The sequence below is a fragment of the Colossoma macropomum genome, unplaced genomic scaffold (genome assembly GCF_904425465.1).
Source record: "Colossoma macropomum unplaced genomic scaffold, Colossoma_macropomum, whole genome shotgun sequence".
Taxonomy (NCBI): Eukaryota; Metazoa; Chordata; class Actinopteri; order Characiformes; family Serrasalmidae; genus Colossoma; species Colossoma macropomum.
The window spans coordinates 30,725,260-30,750,754 of NW_023494809.1; the positions used below are offsets into that span (position 1 = coordinate 30,725,260).

A 25,495-nucleotide genomic window follows, 5' to 3' on the forward strand; every position below is an offset into this window, starting at 1 on the left:
AATGTAAGCTGAGATCGCACTAAAGTCAACTAAGCGAGCGAGGATGAAATTTAAGAAGCGGTCAGACCTCATCTCGCTGCTCCAGATGGCCTCAGGAGTGTCAAACTCGCCCAGAAAGATTTCAGAGAAGCGCTCGGCTTCGTAGTTCTCCAAGTAACACACCATCGCCTCCGGCAGCACCGGCCCCAGCACACTCCTCTGCACAATGTCCTGACCTTTAGCCTGCCATGAAAATACAAACAGGGTCAACCTTGTGATCTTATGTTTCAGAAGACACTGTTTTACTGATTTTAAGAGATGTTCTGTGGTTTCTTAGCAGTGTAGTTAAGCGTGGAAATGTGGACTTGCTGCTGGACCGGGTTCCTCAACTCCAGACCAGAACAAAAAGCCACCTCCACCCAGCTCTAAGGAAAAAGACAGTCATCACGAAGGAACCGTACCTCCTCTGATTTGAAGGCCTGCTTTAGGTGAGTGTACTTCAGGAACCTGGAAGAAACAGAGATTGTTTATGCAAATGTACGTACTATATGAGCTGCGTCAGGACCTGAAAGTCTGTTTGAGATGCTGTATATTTGTAACTTGTTCATAAAATCGACCCAGCTAAACGTCACTTTATAAAATTTAAACACAACATTGAAATGACTTCATTTTGTAGTAACTATTTTGGCATTGTGAATGTGTAAAAACAGTTGTTCATAAAATCGATGTGAAGTACTGTTTATTGTGGAAACGTATTATTTGGTCTTTTGGAAAATGAGCTAAATGCACACGTATATATGATAAATCTTACACTTTTAAGGATAAAGTTTAATATTCAAATAAATTCAAGTACATTTTCAGGCTAAAGGCCCATTTTGTTCCCCTATTTTGAATCGATACAGCCCTCTTTAAAACAAAAAGCTTTCAGAACGGTTAAAACATGAACGTAGTTCAAGATGTATGTGTGCACTGGTGTGTGTACATTTTCATATGCAAATGATATGTATTTTGTTTTGCTTAAATAAAAAAAAATAGAAAAACAAAACAAAAAACTGTATATATGCCTACTCATGTACTGAAAATGAACGATGACCACCAGTACTGTAAAAGGGTTGATCAGACTGGATATTTGTGTGTGCACATGTACGTGTTACCTTGCCACTGGGAGAACATTGGAGCCTGTGTACATCATGATGAAGAAGAAAACTCCAGTGAGGTAGAGACGCTGCAGGTTGGGGTTGTCCTGCATCACCAGGTACAACAGGTTGGCCACTTTCTCCACCAGGATGGGGTCAAACGTCAGCAGCAGCTAGACAAACACAACGGTCATAAAAGATTACGGCCAAACAGCATCAGAGAAGTTCAGAATTCAGGTTTGTTCTAAGAATTTAATGAGCCAAACAGCCATTTCAGAAACTGCTTGAACCAGGGTATATTTTGGTTTGTCCATCTGAATTTCCATGATCAAATCGTGAGGCAAATTATTCAGTAACTGCATGAAATAAGTGTAATTTTTTATTTTATTTATTTATTTATTTTTTGTAAAAGCTCCCCTCAAATGAACAGAACGTGTTTATGATCACACATATTGCTATATGCTTACAATTTACTGCTAAAAGCCAAAAATCTTAGACGCTCTTTATATTATTTAATAAAAATAATGTTTACAGAGCAGATCACTGAAGAGACGCCATCTGTTTATAGTTTATAGCCCAGATTTGTGGAAAAATGGGTCGACTTTCAGTAGAAAAAAAATTTTGAGTTCAGCTTCTTTTATTATAAGGGTTTAAAACTACATCACCCATCTATTTGACTGGAAAGAAGACAGTTACAGCTCTCATACGACCCCCACCATTAGAATGTAGCTTATGAAATATGAAAGTTATGAAGAATATGACGAAGTCCATTTTGGAACCACTGGTGGTCTAAAGGAGTTGAAAGGGTTAAAGGGCTCATAGCAGAATTATGTGAAATGACTACAATTATTTAAAATGAACTTCCAACTCGGAGCTCTAAAATGTTTAGAGCAGCGTAATTAATATTTGTTTATTTGTTATCGATGTAGCCAATTCTAATGTTTTAACATGCATGCTAGCAGAATGAAAGTTTTTTTTTGCTTGTTTTCTTCCTCAAATAAAATACATGATTCTGTGTATGTGTGTGAGAGTGTGTGTGCGCGTCTAATGCCGACCTTACACCAAAAGACTTTTCAAGTGATTTCACTGTCGCAAACAAATTTGCAGTGTCGGAATAAAATCATGAGGGTCTTGCGTTGCGCTTGTGTCAACTCTGTCATTTGGTGTGAGGTGGTCAGGACAACTGTTTCAGGGTTAGGGGGGGAGAGCATGAGCAAGGGAGAAAATGCATGCGTGAGAGCCTGAAGTCTCTGTAAAAAAGGCAAATCTGCCCCCTTTAAAACAACAATCATATTAACTTATCTGTTTTAATATTTCAGGTTCACTGAGTTTAACAGTGATGTGAGGAAACTCCAGTTGCAGTCTTGCAAATACTGACCCTGCAAGATCCCCAGTCTTTGCAAAATCAAAGTCTGTGACTAAAAACTGTGAGATTGTCTTTAGATGTAAAAGGGTGTCAGAATTTAGTCTCTCAGAAGTCTTTACAAATTCTTCTCAAAGTCTTCTAGTGTATGGTTAGCACAACAGTATAGTTTACCAATTCAACAACACTACCTGTTTCAGCTACTTAGTAAACACAGCTTGTAAGACGGCTACTAAGCCAATTAAGGCTTGTATTTTAATCGATGCATATAATGAAAAGGAAAAGACTCGATCATTAGTCGCAATTATTTATATGACAAATAATGATCAAGTAAAATGTCATGATTGTGAAAGGCTCAAAAAAGAGCCTGCAGTGACGTGTGTTGCCCATGGCTGCTTTTTTCAGTCACCTGAAATCAACACTACCGGTTCCAAATCATGAGCTCTGGAAGTTTTATGAGCCATAAATGCATTTCTACATGACCATTTTCCAACCTCTCTTTATCCCTTAGAGTTAAACAGGCTTTTTTTGCTACTGTGCCTTGATCCCAGCGCAGCACACCGCCGTGAAGAAAGCCACGAGGCAGCTGAAAGTCGTTCATTTTGATGGCGAGGCAGCGACACTCAGCAGTGAATTAGAATCAGCTTTAATTTGATTAATGCAAAAGCGAGGTAAATAAACATGTTGGTCGCTTTAGTGGGAGCACTGAAGCTGTTCTTCAGGCATGAGTGTAGCCATGATAACTGACTGGAGATACACGGGAACAGAAGGATTCAAAGGAAAAGAAGTGAAATACAATTTTATAATCCTCAAAAACACAAGACTGGTACCTGAACAATATGGGGTAAAGAGGTGTTATCACTGATTAGCCTCTTCACTTTGGGTAAAGGTCTGATGATGGCATTGTCCTGGTCCCTAAACAGAGAAAACATACATGTTCAGCAACTACACACCTCACATTATGATCTGAGGATAAAAACACTGATGCAAATGTTAGTGTACCTAATTCTCTCTATCCAAAAGCCAACCCGGCCTACCTACCACTACTGTGACCACATGCTGTTGTTGTTTATTGATTATTTCAGTCCTTGTTTATAATTTTCCAAAATAAATACACACACACACAATAAATAAAAAAATAAATTATAATTATAAATTATTAAATTAGTAGGAAAGACAAACAGGGAAAAAAAGGAACAAAAAAACAACAAAACACAAGCCTGAAGATAAACATATCACATATATGTATATAAATATACATACACACACACACTCACCGTGGGGTCCAAAAGACTGAGACCATTAGAAGAAATTCTTCTATTTTGCATATCTTTCTAAATTAATATCAAGTTTTTTATTACAAATGATTTTATCAGCATAAATCGAGTGAAAAGTGCAATCTTTAAATATTCATCCGAATTTCAGAATCTCAGTATTTGATGGTGTGTCTCTCTTCTGCTTTAATGACAGTGAGCAGTTGAGCTGCATGGAGTCCACATGTTTAAAAGTCTCTCAAACCCACCTGAGAGTCTGAACACGAGCTTCACTGGAAGAGATCAGACTAAAAACACTCTGAGCTTTAAGTACAAGCAGATCAACATCACCTTCACACCTGATCCAGTTTGAATAGTGACACAGAAACAGAGCAGAATTTAAAATATTTCTCCTTTATTTTAATTATCATGACTTTTCTTTGTTTTAAATTTGTCAATATTCTAAAACCTTATGTTCCGATTTACGTTTAAATGGTCTCAGACTTTCAGACTCCACTGTATATAAATGTAGCACACCGATCAAAATAAGCAGGACTAACAAAACTAAAGAACTCTAAAGCTCTCAGAGGAGCCGTGTACAGAGCACCTGCTGGGGAAGTAGGAACACATAGTGATCAGCATGTTTAAGATGAGCGTGGCCAGGTCTGTCTCATTCATCACGGCCTGCCCGCTGGCCAGAAGGCACCACTTCAACTGCGGGATGGCCTGCAGGGGGCGCCAGCCGTCCATGCCCTGGGCCCAGCACCGCGTCTTTGCGGTCAGCGTCCCGGAGCTCCAGAACTCCTGCATCTGAGTGACCAAACAGAGGGATGCACACATTACTGAGCAGCACTAACACAATTTCTCTTCAAAATCACACAGTAGATACAACTGTACCATCAAAACTATATTCATTCAATTTCACAGCCAATTCTGAAAGTGGAGCATTAAAAAACTGCTAATGCCTGCAAAACCTAGTTTCACTCATTCAAACTCTGTTCTCTTTATTTTGCATTCCAGCAGGACTGTGCAAGTTAGAGACTTTACAGCTCCCTTTTGACTCACATGCAGGTCTGTCAGTCCTAAGAAAAAAGACTATGCAGGTCTAACAGCATCTGATATGAGGAGGAAACTGTTTGGAATTTAGTCTGTATGTCACTGCTGTCCAAAAAACCTGCATCTCCATTTTTTGTTGATTTTTATTTTCCTACTTCATTTGAACACAGCAGCTGCTCTCTACACTGTGTGAAAATTTAATGATGAATGGACCAACAGAAATGCTCCACCATCACTTAATCAATAAAACCTCTTTATAATCACTTACACTGATCAGTCATAACATTCTGACCACCTCCTTGTTTCTACACTCATTGTCCATTTTATCAGCTCCACTTACTATATAGGTGCACTTTGTAGTTCTACAGTTACAGACTGTAGTCCATCTGTTTCTCTGATACTTTGTTAGCCCCCTTTTACCCTGTTCTTCAGTGGTCAGGAGCCCCATGGACCCTCACAGAGCAGGTACTATTTGGGCGGTGGATCATTCTCAGCACTGCAGTAACACTGACGTGGTGGTGGTGTGTTAGTGTGTGTTGCGCTGGTCTGAGTGGATCAGACACAGCAGTGCTGCTGGAGTTTTTAAACACCGTGTCCACTCACTGTCCACTCTATTAGACACTCCTACCTTGTCAGTCCACCTTGTAGATGTAAAGTCAGAGACGATAGCTCATCTGCTGCTGCACAGTTTGTGTTGGTCATCCTCTAGTCCTTCATCAGTGGTCACAGGACGCTGCCCACAGGACGCTGTTGGCTGGATATTTTTGGTTGGTGGACTATTCTCAGTCCAGCAGCGACACTGAGGTGTTTAAAAACTCCAGCAGCACTGCTGTGTCTGATCCACTCAGACCAGCGCAACACACACTAACACACCACCACCATGTCAGTGTTGACCGTAGAAACAAGGAGGTGGTCATAATGTTAAGCCTGATCAGTGTAAAGCACTGTTTTGTCTGTAAATAACGACGGGCTATTTTACATACATTTTGCGCACAGAGAGTAATGGACATGCAAAGGGTAAACAAATCTAATAAAAATGGCTGCTTCATGAACTCACCTCCTCAAAACTGAAAGGTCCTCTCCTCTCCTTATCAGCATTGCCAAAGTACCACTCTTTCTCACTCTCTCTCTTCATGTCCGGAGCTGCTTCCAAAACGTTACTCTGAAACACACAGGAATAATATAAACATAAAATCCACGTGCAATGACGCCAAAGAAGCAAGCGAAGGCAAAACTGTGCAAGGTTTTTCAAAACACAGATGTATGTAAAGATACATGTAGGTACATGGACTTCAAACAGAAAGACTTAAACTCATTCATAGTCACGCCCACCTGCAGGGGAACAGTAGCTCTGCTGGTGTGAAGGTGGGCTAATGTAAGCAGGTCCACTAGAATACGCACACCGTTTGAGTCCATTATATCCTTCACATTTTTCTGTGGGAGGAGAAAAAAAAGAGCAGACAGAATAGTTAGGGGATCTTAAATGGGAATTCCACTCATTTTTCAATTTAACGGTTGAGACGTAAACATAGCAATTCACAGCGGTTTGATGTGAAAAGCTCAGTTCATAGATTCATAGCACAAGTTATGGTAACCCTTTATTTGGAGTGGTCCTTTGTAGGTGATTAATAAACTCTTAACAGATTATCAGTAACACATCAACAACATATCAGTGAAGTAGCAGCAGTGAAGCACCTGAATACATTGAAGTAAACATCTTGTAGATGTTTTGTTGATTCATTACTTACGTTACCAACCTTAATCTCATCCCAAAACCTACTCCTAACCCTCACTCTGGCCCTAATCCTAACTCTAACCTTAATCTCATCCCAAAACCTACTCCTAACCCTCACCCTGGCCCTAATCCTAACTCTAACCTTAATCTCATCCCAAAGCCTAATCCTAACCCTCACTCTGGCCCTAATCCTAACTCTAACCTTAATCTCATCCCAAAACCTACTCCTAACCCTCACCCTGGCCCTAATCCTAACTCTAACCTTAACCTCATCCCAAAGCCTAATCCTAACCCTCAGCCTGGCCCTAATCCTAACCCTAACCTGAAACAATGTAAACGTCAGCTGCTGAACCCAAATGATGAGGAAAAATAAAAATCGCAAAAAATGGAGATACTTGGATTTTTTTGGACACTGTAGCTCATATTAGCTCTTGGCTAGAGCATCATCATAAATATTATACTTTATAATATTAAACGCTGTGATGAACTGAAAAAATTACAGATTAACATGTATTTTCAGGCACATCTTATTTATCTTTATATTAATTCATGATAATATTATCATACTGAACTGAATTATGGATTTTGTGAATCTTACACTCCCAGCTTCTCCCATATTTACTCAAAACCACCAGCCACTCAACTATGGGGGATATTATCACTCATGGCTGCACAATCAGGATACATAACATCTGGCAGATGATTAAAAATATACTGTAAACATCCCAGATTTGTCAGGTTGTGAATATCTGCAGTGCTGAAGTATCCAGAACATTCAGCAACACTGTCTGCAGCTGGCCAGCTGTTTCATAAGCACACATAGCCCACATATCAGTGACTCATTAATATACAATACTGATGATTACTGCTGTTATACTACAAAAAGACGATGCTTATAAACCACCAAACGGAAAGCATTAGCAGCACCAGGTGAAACAAATCCAGATGAACGTTTTCCAGAGGCCAAAAATAAACGCTGTTTTTTCCATGGTTAATATGATGACATAGCTGATCACACATCTAACCAGGCTAACCGAACTGTACACTGGGTCAAATATCCTACTTAAGCCAGGCAGCATTGGAATGACTGAGTCCCAATGCCATTTCTTGTTTTCACCCCTACCCCTTGTTTTCGAGTGTTGCCCCTTGGAACTGAGTTACAGGGTAGTGGTTGAAATCTTCCCTCTGAAATGGGACCCTCAAATAAAAAGAGCATCACTTCATTAACAGCTACCAGCGCTGCTCTGTAGGCGACCCTGCCAGTCTGCAGTGACAGCAGAGGAGGGTAAAGTTCAGCTCCTCACTGCTGGGCTTCAGTTACATTTAAGGGCATCATATGATCTTCAAAGAGGGGGGCAATTATTTATTATCACCCACCCCTAATTCTTCAGTGATATGAAGCTGAAGTCAGATATTCACCAGATTCTTGTTCAAATTTTCCCGTTCCACCTTAAATGGAGCAGCAGTTCTGATGCCAGAGGTGCCAGAATGTAACTGCTGCACCGTTCAGGGGGCAGTCGTGGGCTGGAGGTTAGGGAACCAGCCTTGTTCAGTTCGATCCCCTAAGCCAAAAGGACATGACATGAAGTGCCCTTGAGCAAGGCACCTAACCCCCAACTGCTCCCCAGGCGCCATGGATAGGGCTGACCACTGCTCTGGGCAGGTACACTCACTGCCCCATGGTGTGTGTGTTCACTAGTGTGCATGTATGTGGGTGTTTCAGTGCACGGATGGGTTAAATGCAGAGGTCTAATTCCTCTGTGCACAAAACACAGTTGGCCAATGGTTCTGAATTTTATTTGAAATAAGGTGGAATGGGAAATTTAGCGGAGACATCAGGACTAGTAGCAATTTTTTCTGCTCTTTATGAAGAAAAGGGCCATAATACACTGAAACGACGTCAAACTAAGGTGAAACAATGATCATTGTAATTTTTAATGGAGAAAATTCTCACATTCGTGTGTTTCTTTGGTCTCTTGTTCAGCCATCTCGCCGTCTTTTTCTTTTTTTCTCATAACTCTCTGTTTGGAGTCTCTGAAAATGTAGCCCCAACACTTCACCCTACCCCCTCTATCTCAACAAGAATCAGGACACCCTACCCCTAGACATGAACACTCAAAACAGAGGGGTAGGGCTAAGTGACAGGGGCGAGGGGTGAAATGGGACTGGGGCCTGAGTATCTCCAGGCATGTGCTGTTCTGACTGTATTACAGTCCTAAAAAAGCATGGCGATGTAGCGCAGTGCTCGAAGAACAGCAGATGGCGGTCAGTGACAACAGGACTCACCTTGTTTAGAATGAGCTTGTTGAGGAAGAGGATGAGCCTGTCTCTCTCCAGCCTGTCTGTACACTGCAGACGAGAACAGAGAGTCAAAAAGGTTTACAGCATTTCACACAACAAGCAGTCGCATGTAAAAGATTAAACACCTCCAGTCAAATGATGTTTTGTTGACTTGTGAAAATAAGTTAATACAACTACAGTGAACAAACTTAAATATGGCACTTTTCTGCACATTTGAGTGTAAAATGTGAATTTATTTGCCAAGTTTAACATATTAGAAAAAATGAAAACAAAATACAAAACTTTTAAACTTTTGCACAGGCCACATGCAACATTTTTGCCTCTCTGTTATGTTAAATTTACCAAATAAACATTAACTGTGAAATAAATGTGCAAAATTGCGTTCTCTGTATAGGACATGTAACTCATTTTCACTTAGAAAATCAACAATAACGTCATTTGAGCAGGGGAACTTTAGCATGCGACTGCATGGACAGACGTTTTCGATGCAAATTCAGAAAATAATACAAAGTGATATTTTGAACAAGAGCCGTCACCACCTCCACAGTAAAACTGACTTCTGCATGCGATTATCCTGCTCCATACCTGCAGTCACCTGTGTACGGCTAAATGTCCTATCAAGACTATAAACAGAGTAGCCAGTTTATTAGGAACATCCACCTCACCTGCTCATTGGCCCCTTTACCATGTACACCTACCATTAGGTTGTACTTAGTGTGGAGCTGGGAGATATGACAATATTTATCATTATTGTGATAAATTACATCACAATATGCTTTTCTGAGAATATCGTGAATATAGTCAGTACTTAAAAAACACTTCCCAACTGCATGTTTGATTACAGAGGGTAAAATCAGTCCCGTTTAATTGGATTTAGTGCAGCACAGTGTGTGAAATGTTGAACACATGTAATTAGACTCATCACTGGAATCATTTCATTTTGACAGTATTTTAAAAAATGTGGCACTACTTTGTCTGTTCTAACTTATAATATATAAAAAAATATATATAATATATATAATATATAAAATTCATGACATCATGCATTGTTAAAACTTTCTGAAGTATTGTGATGTTACATTTTGCCATACTGCCCAGCTCTATGCGCTTTACATTTACTGACTGTAGAGCATCTGTTGCTTCACGACTGATCAGTCAATAAACCGTTCATTAATTGACCACCATAACACAACTGCTGACCGCATATTATTTGGTGGTGGAGCACAGCAGTGATACCAGCAACAAATGGGCTACAGCAGGGCTGGGCAATACGGAAATATATACTGTTATTGTGATAAATAATGCACAATACAATGTTGTATGCTTTTCTGAACATATTGTGTATATCGTCTCTACTTCTAGACACAGACCAACTGCATATTTCATTATCAAGAGAGCTAAATTAGTCCATTTAAGTGGATTTAGTGCCAAATATTGAATAACAATCATTATATTCATAGTTTTTAACATATTTTTTTTAATGTAGCTCTACAGGGGCCGTATTACAGAAACTTTTTGTCTTAAGTTAAGATTTGACAGGTCAAGATAAGATTTTTCACAAATTACAGAAGCAAATCTGTTCTTACAGCATCTTATCTCAAATTAGAAAACCATAATCTACTCAATAGAAAGTCGACAATCAACTGTCATGTCAGTTACCCAGCAACTGATCAACTGAACAACCAAAATAATCAAGCTAGTTAGCCAGACAGCTAATGTTAGCTATCGTTACTGGTGTTTATCAGAGTTTCGCTGCTCCCCAGTTTCAGTGTTAGTTTCCCCAACGCTTTAGCTGAGCGCAACTGATCAGATGTCTGAAAAAATTAAATCGAGACATCAAAACTCTGCTTAATGCATTGCCTGATAAATATTGTGACGAATCGTGTATGGATTGTGAAAATTTCTTGAAGTATCACAATATTATATTTTCGTCACATCGCCCACCTCTAGGCTACCGTCCCTAACCATAAAACTACACAGCGTGGTAGGTGTCCCAAACAAACAGCCAATGACTGACGGTCGAAGGTTAGTGTACCTAATAAACTAAAGGAAGCGTAAACAGATCTATTTGGCAAGAGTCGATCTCTCAGAGTAACAGCACTCACCCTGTCCAACATGCCCACAATGTATTTGGTATCAGCGAACGGGCCGATCTCCTCGCAGCACTTCCCATAGACTATCGTCAGAGCCTGAAGGCACAGACACTTCATGGCAACCTTGGGTGTTAGTAGGAAACGGTGGTACAGTTCATTAAAGAACTCATACCTGGGGCAGGGAGGTGGGTAAGAGCAGAGAGAGGACGGAGGGAACACAAAGGGGAGGAGAGAAAATGTAAATATCAGTAAAAATATTCATGCAAGAGATTTACTGCAGCTTTCCCTCAGCAGCAAAGTAATAAAGCGGGTCAGCGAGTGAGTGAATGTGTGTGTCAGGATTCGTACGATCTCTTTATGGCTCCAGACTCCTCATTCTCATCCTCCTCCAGCAGCAGACGGAGGTAATAATCCCCGATCCTAATCTCATCAGAAAGGCACTCGTACTTCACCTACACATGTACATGTAAAAGAGAACACACTCAGATCAGGCTGGAGCATTTAAACAGACTTACACACCTGAAACGCTCTTTCTAAGGCAATTAATGCATCAGTACCCGAATAGTGATTTCAATATTCGATTACTGGCATCTCGAACAGTTGACAGAGTACTGAAGTACCCATAACCACATCCCTATACAGAATATTAACTATTTTTCAATATGAAGTAAAAATGCCTACACATAGTCATTCTTAGAAGTGGGCAATGAGACAATATTTTATCGCTATCATGATAAATTACGTCACAATACGCATCTCTGAGTACATCGTGGATATCGTCAGTTCAAGTTCTATTACAAAGACAGCATAATTAGTCCTACTTAATTGGAATTATGCAGTACAGTATGTAAAACACTGAATATAAATCATTGTAGTTGTGGGTTTATCATGATTATTATTACATGTGGCAGTACAGGTTCTATTCTCTCTGCTCCAACTTATTACATCTCAGAAAACGCTAAATATTGTGATGCTTATGTTGAAAATGTCCTGAAGCATCGTGATATAATATTTTTGCTATATTGTCCACCCTAGCCATACCTCAAACTCCTGGTGATTCCAGGAGATGACATTTGCGCTGCCCAGCTCTCGGTCCACGCTGAACGAGCGCATTTCTCCCTCCAGAGCATCTCGCAGCTCCTCACGAGTCTTGAGGTTCCAGATCAGATTAGAACGTGCATGATCCAGCTGAAATCTAGAGAGAGCTAAATCAACCACTGCCCCAAGCAAATTACTCATATTTCAGCTCTGTAGTCGTCTACCAGTCAGTAAGGCAAAAAGAGGAAGACAAGCTGATTTTGATCATTTTGATCTATTTGTAATGATCATATCTACACATGCAACAGGTGAGGTGTTTACTGTCCAGACACTTATCAATTAATTAACAATTAGCAGGAGTGCTAAACAACGACCACTAGAAATGTAGTCATGCATGCATCCGCTTTTTTTTTTTTATATGATTTTAAATTAGTACTCATATGTCTTTATTACTGTTAAGCTTTATCTCCTGCGTGTAAAGCACTTTGAGCTGCCATCGGCATGAAAAGTGATCTACAAATAAAGATTACTTCTATCATTATTTTTAGTCGTAATTATTTTAAGTAGTAATAGTAGTATTATTAGTAATTTTTAGTCTCTGGCTTTTTATAGACCAAGATCGTTTTGCTTTTATTATCTGATGATAAAAATAAAAAGTCTGCTTAAAAAAATTGAAGAAGCAGCATAAAAGAGACCTTTAAACTCTACAACTTAAACTCTTCTATCTCATACTTTAACTCATGTCTTTAATCTTATGTCTATCTTTTATTTCTGCCTAATTTGCGTCTATTTTTATTTCTGCCTAATGTACGTAAGTTTACGTGCAATTATGTGTCTTGCTACTGTAACACTGCAATTTCGCTTCGGGCTCAATAAAGTTCTCTCTGTCGGTCTCTCTGTCGGTCTCTCTGTCTACCTACAAAAATAGTAAGTAAGTAAGTACTTGTAGTAGAAGAGCTCCCAGTTGGCCTCAATCTTAATCCGCTGTCTTCTCTTCCTCAGGATAACCGGTTTTTGGTTTGGGTTCTGAAATCAACAAATATTCGATGAACCAAAGGTGACACTGGATAAACTGGCATATAAAGAAAAAACACAAAGTAAATGGTATTTTGCATGTTATGGTGAGAACTATGGCTAATATAAATATGCTAGGGGTGTAATGAAACCACCACACAAACGTCCACGGTCTCATGTCCCAGTCCCCCCACCCCATTCAACCCCAACCCACAGCCACCGCTGTTGTCCCCCCCCAAATCTTCTCCCCAATTCAGATGTATCCTCTATCCATCCACTAGTTAGGTCTCCCCCAATCACGAAACCACCCAGCGCCAGGAGGGTTGAAGGCAAACAGTCTTCCTTCGAGTCCTGTAAAGCGGTACCACAACTGCTGCTTATGTAGCATGATTGGACAGCTGAACGCGCTTGGAGGAGAACACTAACCACCAGTTCTGTTACATCAGCTACATCAGCTGTTACATCAGATGCCAGCGCTGAGTGATGGGGGAGACGGGGGCTATCCTGCCCACCCAGAGAGACTCCCGGCACGGACATCAGCATCACCAGGGTTCGAACTTACAAAACTCATTTTTAAATTTCACAATTAACACTATGACACATAAATTATAATTCTATTTAATTTAGAGCGAGCTGTTCACCACGTTCTTTACTGTTCTTCTTTCAGTGTTCCAAATTGTTGGTGATTTAATATAACTCAAAATGTTTTTCCTGTTTTTTCTTATTCACCCCTCACCTGAGGTCTGAACCGAAACGTGGATTTGGAGAATCGTTACACCCCTAGTTAAAGCAGATGACACAACTATATTTGAAATATATGGATATGAGAAAATAAAATGACATGGAAGAATGACAAAAATAAAAATCAAACTGCGTGTGGGTACCGGAGACCCCGAAAACAATAAAGACGCTGAAAATATACCATTAATGGTGTAAATCTAAGAGAAAGGTGAATGACAGTCCTGCTCAGCACAAACACACATATGTAAAAGAACCCAACCACAACACAAAGACTCCACACCAGAACACTCTGTGGTATTAACAATGACTGGGGAAGCCAACACTGCATGTTACATGAATCCAAATGTATGACAGTGAGTGGGAAGGGCCCAAGAGAGGTGGAGGTATCCCATTGGTCAGTTCTACTTACCAGGTTATTCCTGTCCTGCTGCATTGATTGACAGCAGAAAACCACAATAAGGGGCAGAGGGCATGGATGGGGCAGAAATAACAGAGAGATTATTGGTCCTGAGGTCAGCCAATCACAATTCAAACAATGATGGTGAAATTTCAGTAAATATATAAATCAATTTCAGCATTTTCACTTTGATTGTAAGTAAGTGGCTTTTTGGTAAGTGCGTGACACTGAAGGCTGATTAAAAAGCTTGAAAGAGAATAAAATCAAGTTGTTTTTGTTTATTTATTTGCACTCAATGATCTCATATATCCACTAGGGGCTGCACGACCTTTTTGAAGTGGACAGTTATGTGATGAAAGTCAGGTCAACGTCGACTAATCGCTGATGACATCATGAATAAACCTACAGGAGAAGGGAATCCTTTGCAATTAGTGACTTTAAAAATTGCGCCATTTAAAGTAAGTGACAAAGTCAAACTCCACCGGTCAGTAGAGCGTCTCCCGCAGAAGATCAGAATCATTTCTCCCGCCCCCGCCCACAACCGTAACAATTTGTCCTGCTCCCGCCTGCACTGTCCCACGCACATCCAATATCGGACACAGTCTAATCACAAATACATTATTCTCTGCTGAAATAACAGGTCAGTCATGGTCATCAGGCTCACTGTGAGTAACTTCATCAAACGTCATTCATTCCCAGTAAAAACAGAGCAAGAATTAAACCACAGAGCGGTTATTTTTGGTGTTTTGCTGGGCTGCTGTGGCCGTCGGACTGAAGGCTCCGCTGTCTCTCTAACGCCTGATCACATACTCACATATGCTGCCTCGGCGAGGCGGGAGTGATACAGCAGCGCAAGCACTACAGCTGGAACGCAACGGCCAATCCGTCACTGAGATCAATAAAAACAGAATTTATAAAAGTACACGGTATATTTGTTTGTTCTTGACATTATTTTGACTTCTGACTAGGCAAAAGTTTCAAGCCTGATAGACCAACCGGGAAATCTGTCTGCAGCACAGAATGTTTAACTAGTATTTCGTCATGAATTACAGAAAAATCGCCTTTTTAAGCTTTTATACAGTCATCAAAAGCACAAAAATAAGAGTAACTGACGTAAAACGTAACAGGAAACCGGAGATAACAACATTCAAAGTCTGATCTTTGAAGCGCTGTAGAGCGACGGAGAAATGATGGATACGAAACTCCACAGGTCAGTAAAGTGTGACGTTTACAAGGAGCCCTAGATCGCATTGCTAGCTGCCGGAAAATCGGACATGCGGACCCTGGAATCACAGAAATTTCTATTCGAATTAGGTGCACGTAGGGCAGGGCGATAAAACGATAACGATAATTATCGCGATATAACTTTTCTTCGATAGAGCGATAAGAAAATCTTTGATAAATTTTTCAATATAATACACCATTCTCACACTTCCACGTTCTAGTGACAGCCGGGGCGTTTTCTACCGCAAGGAAAGCGACACTACTGCTTTCGCCACGAGAGGGCGCACCTCCAAGTTTTTCGACATGTTTGGGGGGAGACGGGTAAAAGAAGTCGCCAAATATACTTTATCAACGTCTAAAACTATATTATATATTATATTCCCCGTTTGAGTGGAGAGACCAGCGATCTGTTCTCCTGTGACCAAGTGTGAGTGATGAGGTCAGTGGTGTAACTATACTGTCCTACAGTGAACTCACCTCTTTCTGTACATCCTAACCAGCTTTAGCAGCGTTAAATCATGTCTGCTCTTCACAACGACAGCCCTGTTACAGCGCTCAGTCATATTTTAGTGTTAGTGCATTCACAAGCAACGAAAATGAAAGAAAGAAGAGAGTTCATGAAAGTTACAGCCCTGATTTAAACTAAACTGAGGAAGCTGAGAGGCATTGGAGAGCGGGAGAGCGCCAGCTTCCCAGGCTAGCTGTTTTTAGCAGCTGGTTAACTTAAAGCAGCTCCGTCACTCACGCAGCACGGCGAACTGATGATACTGTAGATCAAACAAGACTAAAAAGCGCTGATTTCAGTTTAAACGTACCTAAAAGGAGGACTCTGTCTGTCTGGTGTGAGAGATTCACACTGCAGTTAATGCTTTTACACAGTGAGTGTCAGATACACTGCGGTTCACCCCTCAAACTACTATGATAGAATAGAGAAACCCAGTCGTCTCTAGCTGCTGTCTGAATACTGTGATCTGCTCTGACATGGAGGTGGTAGGAGTGGCGGCAGTGAGGCGGTGTGATCCATCACTGACCTACCGAACCAGCTAATGTTTGCTGTTCGTACTAAGTTGACATTGTTGAGAAACTAAACAGTTTAGCACTTGTAACGGGGTAGCCGAGCGCTCGCCACCAGACAGATAAAATAATCTGTTTTCTTTCTTAAATTATGATTATTACAAAACTTGCAGCCGTGCTTTTCCAGCTGGTAAAAACAGCTGACCAGACACTTTCACCCACTGTCAGACAGACAGATTTGTTAAATGTTCCACTGTTCAGTGAGTGTTTGTCGTGTTCTGACCATAAAGGATAGTTTAAAACAGGAACTGATCGCTCAGGAGCAAAAATCAGCCCTCAAAATTGCAAGAAATAATAATTTTACATTTATCGTTTACATTTATCATATGTATCGATATCGAACGACATGAAAATTTTTATCGTGATAGGATTTTTGGCCACATCGCCCAGCTCTAGGTGCACGCTAGGTGGCCTTGCCGAGATGCTCACCCATGGTGGAGGTCCGGAGAGCCGGAGAAATTTAGAGCTCGAAAATAAAAGTAACCAATATTAAACTGCAGAGGGTTACAGGGCGTTAAGCCCCCCACTCCAACCACACAGGACTTTTTATTGTCGCCTTCGGGAAACTGGAGATAACGATGTTGAATATCAGATCTTTGAAGCTCTGCAGATCGGCAGAGAAATAATATAACAAAGTGTCCTTTCCAACGAGCCCTGGATCGCAGTGCTAGCCTTCAGGGAACCGCAGATTCCGGACCCCGGAACCTCAAAACGTTCTACCAGACTTGCCTTGGTGCTTGCCCGCAACGGAGGTCAGGGGAGCTGGAGAAATTCAGAGCACAAAAATAAGAGTAAGAGTATGACGTGTCCTTTGCTAGCCTTCAGTAAACCAGAGACACAGACCCCGAAATCTCCAGGCTCCTCACCTGCTGTCCTCTCTGAGGCATCTATGCTGTTAGTGTCATAATCACGTGATCAGCGACTCGTCAACATCAAGCTTAAAACGCCATCGTCGAGCAGTAAAGCTGACAAGCCGACTAGTCTGTGCAACCCCTAGTATCCACACAGTGCCTCGATATTAGCTCAGAAGTCTTTACGGTGAGGCAAAGGTAACCATGTTTTCAGTTATTTCACACTACTGATTTTTTTCTTGATAACTGTAAACCAGTTAAATCATTTGCTAACTGAACTGCAAATGATGATCTGCCACTGGAAAAGAAAAAAGGACACTGGAGGTTTAAGTGTGTAAGAATGTACAAAGAAAAAAAGGAGGCATCGTGATGGTCTGAGGAAACGTGGGTTTTCAGTGACGACCCCGTTCATTCAGCTGCTTACTCAGTGACGACTGGGCGTAGAAAAGAGCGGGAAGTGTGTTCTGCTCATGCACTGGTTATTAGTGACACGGCCAAAGGCAGAAAATCTTACTGATAATGAAAAATAACTTGCGAATGCAGTGTCCAGTGAGGGCAACACTGTAGCAGAGGGACAATAACATACCAAACAGCTGCCCTTCTACAATCCAACAAGACAAGCTAAATGAAGGCAACAGATCAAACACTAGAACAAAAGCGAAAACCACAAAGAGCAGATGAAATCATCTCGATGCAGCAAACACCCAACCACTAGACAAGCCGAAGCCGCAGTAGCACAGCCAAAGGAGCCCAGTAGCGCGCTGCTGCAGTACCAACAAACACCAGCAGTGGGCAGAGCAGCACTACAGCTGGGCCTGGTTTCAAACACCGGACTCAGGAGAGACAATTTGAAGTGGTGGTGAGGATGTGATGATACATATACAGACCTGGCTTACACAGCTATGGTAGGTCATGTGACTATAAATAAAAATTGTAACTAAACTCTTAAAAAATTGGTTCTTCAGGGTTCTTTAGTAAAGAAAATGGTTCTATATAGAACCATGAATAGTCACAGAACCCTTTGCATGATTAAAGCGTTTCTTTGCATCGCTGAAGACTCTTAAAAAACATGGTTCCTTAGGATCAAAAAGGGTTCTTCTGTTGTTATAATGCAAAGCATGTAACAATAGAAGAACGCTTTTTGGTGCTATATAGAACCCTTTTCAAAAAGGCTCTATATGGAATCATCTACAGCACATTCTCCATCATTCTGAAGAACTCTTTCATGATGCGAATAACCATTTATGCATGCAAAGGGTTCTTTGAGTGCTCATGATTCTCCCTTCAAGAGTTTTTCAGCACCAAAATTACAGGGCATTATGCCCCCTCTCTAATCACACACGACTTTTATTTTAGTCTTCGGGAAACCGGAGAAAAGGACACCCAATATCTGATGTGTGAAGCTCTGCAGAACAGCAGAGAAATGTTAAAACGAAGCCAAACTCTACTGGCCAGTAGATCATGACGTGTTCTCTCTAACGAGGCCTGGATCTTATTGCTGGCCTTCAGGAAACCAGAGATATGGACTGGCTAATCTGGCTTCTTAGCTATTTTTCCTGGATCTTCTAAAGATGCCAACCAACATTTGAAAATGTGTGTTTGTTGGGGTGGTGCTACGTCCTCTGGTCTTCCTCGTAGAGGAGAAAAAGCATGAGATGATGTTGGGACTGAAACCAGGCCACAGCGACGGAAGAAGCTGAGCATTCACAAACAGCCAAACACAGCTCACCTCCTTCTGCGCGATGCCCATCTTGTCTCTCCAGTGCATGAGCACCAGGTCGGCCTTCTCTTTGGCAAACTTCTCCACCTCCTTTGCGGCCTTCCCTGCTATCCGCTGCCATTCCGGCACCTTCGTCCGCCCGAACTGGTCCTGCATGGACAGAGAGAGAACAGAAAAAATTGAAGTACTACACTGTGTATTAGAACAAGGAACTAATGACCGTGAAGAACTAATAAGGGTCTAAAAGTAAACGAATGGAAAGTATCAAGGTTACTGAGGCGATCTTTAGGTTGTCGCGGATGTGCATCCTGTCCACGTCTTTCTCCGGTACAGGGTCAGAACTGTCCAGATACGCCAGGAGACCAGTCGGCTGGAGGAGGGATAAAGACAAAGAGCAAGAGTGAAAGCAGGAAAGGAGGAGAACAGATAGAAACAAATAAAGATAAGAAAAACAAGACACAGACAGAAAAAAGTCAACAATTTGAGCTACATGTGCATCGTTTGGCGATTCTGATGGTCAAACTAGGGCCACCGATATTAGCGACCTGCAGTTTTTTCGGTATTGGCTTAAAACTTTGCTGATAGCGTCCCGATAATGTGCCACTGGGCAGCTCAATAAAAGGTTTAATTTTATGACAACAGAGGCTGAATTTGGTGAATCTGAAAACAAAATGCCTTCATAATATTAATAAAAAACAAAACGCCACTATACCTAACCTTTTGCATGAAAATAATGTGTCATAACATGAAACAGCTACTCTTTTTGTGAAGAGAACTGATAAAAATAAAAGGTGATAATTAGAAAACACAAGCACAAGGCATTCTGGCTGGCTTCGCCCCAGGGCAATAATATTTATATTATTTAAAGCTGCGAGGTTCTGCTGTTTCTTTTGAGATTAAGAAGTGTGACGATTGAGAAGTGATGAAAATGATTATACCAATTTTATGGGGGCAAAAAATTCTAATACAGATATTATCGGCCGATATAATTTTCTGTTTATATCAGTCGAGCCCTTGTTCAAACACACCCGATTCGACTCGGCACTTCAGGCGCTTTTCCACTGCATGGTACCGGCTCGACTCAACTCGACTCATCTATTGTGGTTTTCCATTTGGCAAGTTAGTACCTGGTACCCGGTACTTTTTTGGTACCACCTCCATTGAAGTTCTGGTTGAACAGAATCGCTAAACACATATGCTAAAGCTGGCTACCAAGTCTTGCTTTGCTTTTGAGCTGCCAGGATCGTCTCGTCGCCTCAACTCTGATGTAGTTTTTCCCAAACTCTCCTGTTTTTATCAGCAGTCTGTTGTCTCGCTGCCGTCAGCCTCTTCTGAAATTTGTCTCCTTCACATCTCAGCAGTTTCATCTGCTGTCGCTATGACGTCCAGCTACACTGAGAGGGTCTATAGCTGCAGTGGAAAATGAAGTAGCTGGTACCGAAAGCGAGTCAAGTCAGGTCAAGCTGGTACCTTTTCCCACCCTGATTTAGCCACAGCTCTTATTCAGACCCCCAAGTCAATTCATTAATACAGCTGAGGATTCTCACCAGGATTCTCTTCAGCAGGTTCATGGCGACGGGGTTCTCCGCGGTCCACAAACCCACCAGGTGCCGACTCAGCTGTCTACAACACAAGAGTGACAGCACACCTGATTCAGCTCATCAGGTCATTATCAAGCTTTACATCAGCTGACTCAGGTGTGTTACGCCAAGCATACACTGTGCAATTTTAGCCCGTTTTTAAGCCCGATTTGGTCGGCGCTGACTGAATTTCATGACTGGGCCGAATTTCAGCTTCATCGGCTGTCGCTTGCCGTGCAGTGTGAGGCGCCGCTATTCTCAGTTTGAACAGATCTCACAAACCGATTTCTCAAAGTCGCACTTACAATCACAACCACTAACCCTACACAGATGACCACTATGAACATTAACGAGGCGAGAAAGTCGACATTTGTGGTACCGACGTCCACATAAGCCGTTTGACTGAACTGAATCGTGAGGTATAAACTCAAATATGGTACTTTTTCAGTGTCTTTGTAAAACAGTCTGCAGACCGCCTGGTCTTCAGTTTCAGCGCACAGTGTGGCACAAGTTATCAAAGCTGTTGTAGCGGTTTGTCAGTGGGTGAATCTCAAACACCCCCTCCTTCCTACACCTCAAGAGTGTGAAGGAGCACTACCGCAGGTCCTTCCTTCCTGCTGCTGTTAGACTGAACAACCAGAACAGCTCCCAGTAGAAACCACCACCACCCCCCAATAGACCTCACACCTACAGAAGGTAAACTGTGAACTAATCACAATACATGCATGCAATATAATCAATTTATGATGTTTATATTGTTAATTCATCGTCATAGTCATGTGCAAGATGATCAATACAATTCAGGTAAAATATCCTCACATAGTAATTTTTATTTTGCCTTTTTATTTATAGTGTTTATATTGTTAATCTTTGTGAATAGAGTTTATGTGAAGGATAGAGTTTATATTTTTGTCTATACTGTAATAACTGGACTGTGTTAAGTAATTAATAAGGTTAACACCTTTGTTAATTCTCTTCTTGTTACTTCTTTTCTTGAGCGCCTTGCTCTCCCTTTGCTGCTGTAGCGATGAATTTCCCAGCTGCGAGGCTAATAAAGGACTATCTTATCTTGTGTAATTTCTGGCTTATACACCAAAACAGTGCACTATTTGTCCAGTACGGGTTTGTGCACACATGGCTGAATTTATAAGACATATGATGCACTGTTTGGTTGCAGGAGCCACTGTTTTAATTCCTACATGGTGCACTATGTGGGAGCAGGGAGCCATCTGAGGTTCAGCCAGTGTTTCTGCTCGGGACTCACGTGTTGTTTTGAATGAAACAGATTTATTGATGACTGTCTGTAGACAGAGATGACTGTAGGGGCTGCGTCTCACATGCAGCATGAGCACCCATGTCACGTCATGTCAGTCAGAAGCAGCGTTTTCATACACAGTAAGAATATAAATCGCAGCTTTTGTCCGTACACGATGGGCGAACAGTGTGAGTCACCAAAGAACACGATTTCTAAAATCACAGTGTACGCCTGGCTTTAATATGTGGCTCTGAACGCAGGTATGAGAATATATATGAGCTGTTTTTCTACCTGTTGGTGAGCATCCTCTGGTCAGCGCTGACTGTGAACATTGAAGTGTGGAGATGTCGAGGTAAGGCACCTTCACTCAACGCCAGATCCTGCATCTTGGTGGCTATTTCCTTATCACCCTCCTGAACACAAGCACAAATACATGCACACACCAATCGAAAGCACGAGAAACTGAAGCGCTCCACAGATGGATGCAATCTCACCTCAATAATGGCCTTCATAACCAGCCCGGCCCCCTTCACTATAGCCATGGAGGGATGCTGCAGAACCAGAGACATAAGAATAAAAACGTCAGAACAAAGGCTTTGTTCACACAGCAGGTAAAAGTGGCCCAAATCCGATCTTTTTCTCCGTATGTGACACAGATGTGTGTCTGTGTGAACAAGAAAAAACACTGAATCTGAATCTTTCAATTCTGATTTGAGATGCTTTCATATGTGGTACTGAAACCCGATCCGTATCCGATCTGCGGCAGTGCGACCCAGTCTGAACAGCCAGATCGGAAATCATGCGACTTTTACGTTAATCCAACTCAACATTCGTCATAATTTTGCGCTGCTGAGACTCATAAATATTTAGGCTGATGTTTCTGTACTAAAACATTAGAAGGCACTTATCGCAACCGCCCCGCGTTCGAAGAGGTTTCAGACAAAACGGCTGAACACGGACATAGGGGAACGAGGCTGCAGCGTCCAAAAAAAAGTTTAAAGAATCTGAGGACACGAACAAAAGAAGTGACCGTGGCTGAATAACGCGCCCTTTTTACGGCGAGCTGAACACATTCTGGGTGATGAGCTCAGCTGTCAGTCAGTGAAGCTTCATGACGGCTCCTGTGATGCTGGTGAAGATGAAGCTGAACCTCCAGGAGTGACTGGCGTTTGCTGGACATCATGATTGTTTACCTCTGGATGAGCCGTGAAGCAGCGTGAAGCACTGATCTTTTGCGCATGTGGGTCAGTTTAGGAGCTGATCTGTTCAGACTGATGTCGCACACAGATCACATTTAAAAGATAATCTGAACAGACAAACAAAAAAGATCGGATTTGGTGAGAAAATCAGATTTGGGCCACTTTTACCAGCTGTGTAAACGCAGCTCTTAGACTCCAATCCAAAAATCCAAAATTAGAAACCTACTGAATACTGCTTTTTTCCTTGTTTGTTCACTGACCTGAAAGAGTTTGAAGAGGGTTCTTCCGTTGGAGGCCACCATCTCCAGCAGCATGTCGAACTGCTGACCTTCAGTTGTTTCACTGTAGGGCGCGCAGAGGGCAAAGGTCAAGAAGTCCAGAAGTGCACTGATGACTAAAGCACCTGTGCCGTGCTCCTGGGAAGCAAAGGAGAACGTGAAAAGAGAAGGAGCGAAGGAGGACAAGAATATATGCAGACAGAGGGAGAAGAACACAGAAATGAGAGAGATGAACGCAGCTGCGCCACATATTACATATTAACAGGAATATTACTGTATTGATCACAGATCAATTTTCACTACCAAAAGGTACCAAAATCAATAATTCTATATGATGACTATGCTCTTAGCAAAAAGGGTGTTATGTAATACTACACTCTTAAAAGTGATGGTTCTTCAAGGGTTCTTTAGTAAAGAAAATGGATCTATATAGAACCATGAACACCCAGTGCATCATGAAATGGTTCTTCCAATTGATGGAGAATGTGCTGTAGATGGTTCTATATAGAGCCTTTTTAAAAATGGTTCTATATAGCACCTAAAAGGGTTCTTCTACTGTAACAAGCTTGACATCGTAACAATAGAAGAACGCTTTTGGGTGCTGTATAGAACCCTTTTCAAAAAGATTCTATATAGCACCATCTACAACACATTCTGAAGAACCCATCAATGATTCAAAGAGCCCTTTAATCATGAAAAGGGCTCTTTGAGTGTTCTTGGTTTTTATAGAACCTACCAAAGAACCCTGGAAGAACCATGTTTTGTTTAAGAGTGTAGTAACTTTAGCCACACATTAATTTTTTTCTGTTATAAATTGAACCCTTCTGGGTGCTATACAGAACCCTTTTCAAAAAGGTTCTATATAGAACCATACACATTATCCATCAATCTGAACAACGATTCATGATGCAAAGAACCCTTTAATCATGCAAAGGGTTCTTTGGGTGTTCAAGGTTCAATATAGAACCACTTTCTTTACTAAAGACCCCTTGAAGAACCATCATTGTAACAAGGATACTTTTTCTCTGAACCCATTTAGGTGTTGAGCAATTTTAAAAAGGGAACTTTTAAGATCCACAGGTTCTTCATTACAGAGAGGAACCATTTAGGCAGGCAAAGAACCTTTAAACTGATTCTCTGAATTGTCATTGTTCTCTATAAATCCATTGCCTTTGAAAAGCCCCCAAACTGTATCAAAGTCAAGTACTGATAATTTGAGTTTGGTACAGATTTCTTAACTCTTGTACTTTAAAACCTTCTTTTAAATTACAAACTGAATGTGAGTGTTACTTAAAGCAGAGAAGAGCGTGAGGTGCTGCAGGTGTGTATATTTACTGACTGCAATGGATTACGGACTAAAACACGCTGCAAAAAATGGTTTCTTGGCAAGAGAAATTCTCAAAATCAAGTCTGCATATCGCTGCTGTCGGAAGAAAACCTTGTCGTTTTTCAGTTTTTGGCATAATTTGAAACTGTCTGTTGCTCTTTACACTGCTTTTAAATTTCATGATGAACGGACCAAAAGAAACAGCCCAAAATGGCTTGGATATAAAGTCTGGTTCCATTGACTTACATTAAAAATAAAGGATATTTTTTCCTTCTCCTGTAAAGTTGTCATTTTGGAGATGCAAGGTTTTCTTCCAACAACAGCGACATCTAATATTTCTTATGTTGACTCTGCTGGAAGCTTAGAAAAAAGATGATTTTTCTTCTTAGACATTTTTTACTTGGTTTTAAGTAATTTTCTAAAGTAAAATGATCTCACTACACTGGCAGATGATTAATATAAAACAAGCAAAATTATTTGCAACTACAGTGAGGTAATTTATTTGATAAAATTAAACAAGTAAAACATGTCTAGCAAAAAGAAAAACAATCAAATTCAAAATGTCAAAATTAAAATGTTAGATTTATCAACAAGACTTAAAATAATTTCACTTGACAAGAAACATTTTTTTGCAGCACAAGAAGTGCTGACGTTAATAACGTATACAGAACGTCGAAAAGACAACCTAGACTGAATTTCTTATTACTGTGTAATAAGGCTGAGCAATATTACAACATTAATTATCTTTTTAGAGCATATTGTAGGTACTGTCAGTACTTAAAACACTTCTTACTCGCATGTTTGATTACAAAGAGAGCATAAATAATCCTGTTTAATTGGATTCAGTGCAGCACAGTGTGAAATGTTGAATACAAAGCACT

General features: G+C 41.0%; 1 protein-coding gene across 5 annotated transcripts in view; it reads right to left on the reverse strand.

The window, feature by feature from the left end:
- The window catches only part of LOC118798571 (dnaJ homolog subfamily C member 13), a 117,656-nt gene that overhangs the window by 29,688 nt on the left and 62,473 nt on the right, over positions 1 to 25,495 (reverse strand). For 3 of the 5 annotated variants that reach the window (XM_036557952.1, XM_036557957.1, XM_036557954.1), the window contains exons 15-33: positions 23,270 to 23,425; positions 22,305 to 22,361; positions 22,102 to 22,223; positions 20,523 to 20,598; positions 19,250 to 19,345; positions 18,985 to 19,125; positions 14,119 to 14,136; positions 12,898 to 12,980; positions 11,958 to 12,111; positions 11,265 to 11,368; positions 10,929 to 11,088; positions 8,809 to 8,871; positions 6,120 to 6,221; positions 5,845 to 5,949; positions 4,339 to 4,541; positions 3,309 to 3,393; positions 1,134 to 1,288; positions 441 to 486; positions 68 to 222 (exon numbers count right to left, since the gene is read on the reverse strand). In XM_036557952.1, the coding sequence (XP_036413845.1) occupies positions 68 to 222; positions 441 to 486; positions 1,134 to 1,288; positions 3,309 to 3,393; positions 4,339 to 4,541; positions 5,845 to 5,949; positions 6,120 to 6,221; positions 8,809 to 8,871; positions 10,929 to 11,088; positions 11,265 to 11,368; positions 11,958 to 12,111; positions 12,898 to 12,980; positions 14,119 to 14,136; positions 18,985 to 19,125; positions 19,250 to 19,345; positions 20,523 to 20,598; positions 22,102 to 22,223; positions 22,305 to 22,361; positions 23,270 to 23,425 (2,081 nt within the window). The remainder of the gene's footprint in view (positions 1 to 67; positions 223 to 440; positions 487 to 1,133; positions 1,289 to 3,308; positions 3,394 to 4,338; positions 4,542 to 5,844; positions 5,950 to 6,119; positions 6,222 to 8,808; positions 8,872 to 10,928; positions 11,089 to 11,264; positions 11,369 to 11,957; positions 12,112 to 12,897; positions 12,981 to 14,118; positions 14,137 to 18,984; positions 19,126 to 19,249; positions 19,346 to 20,522; positions 20,599 to 22,101; positions 22,224 to 22,304; positions 22,362 to 23,269; positions 23,426 to 25,495) is intronic. The other 2 variants (XM_036557955.1, XM_036557956.1) reach the window with 2 other exon arrangements.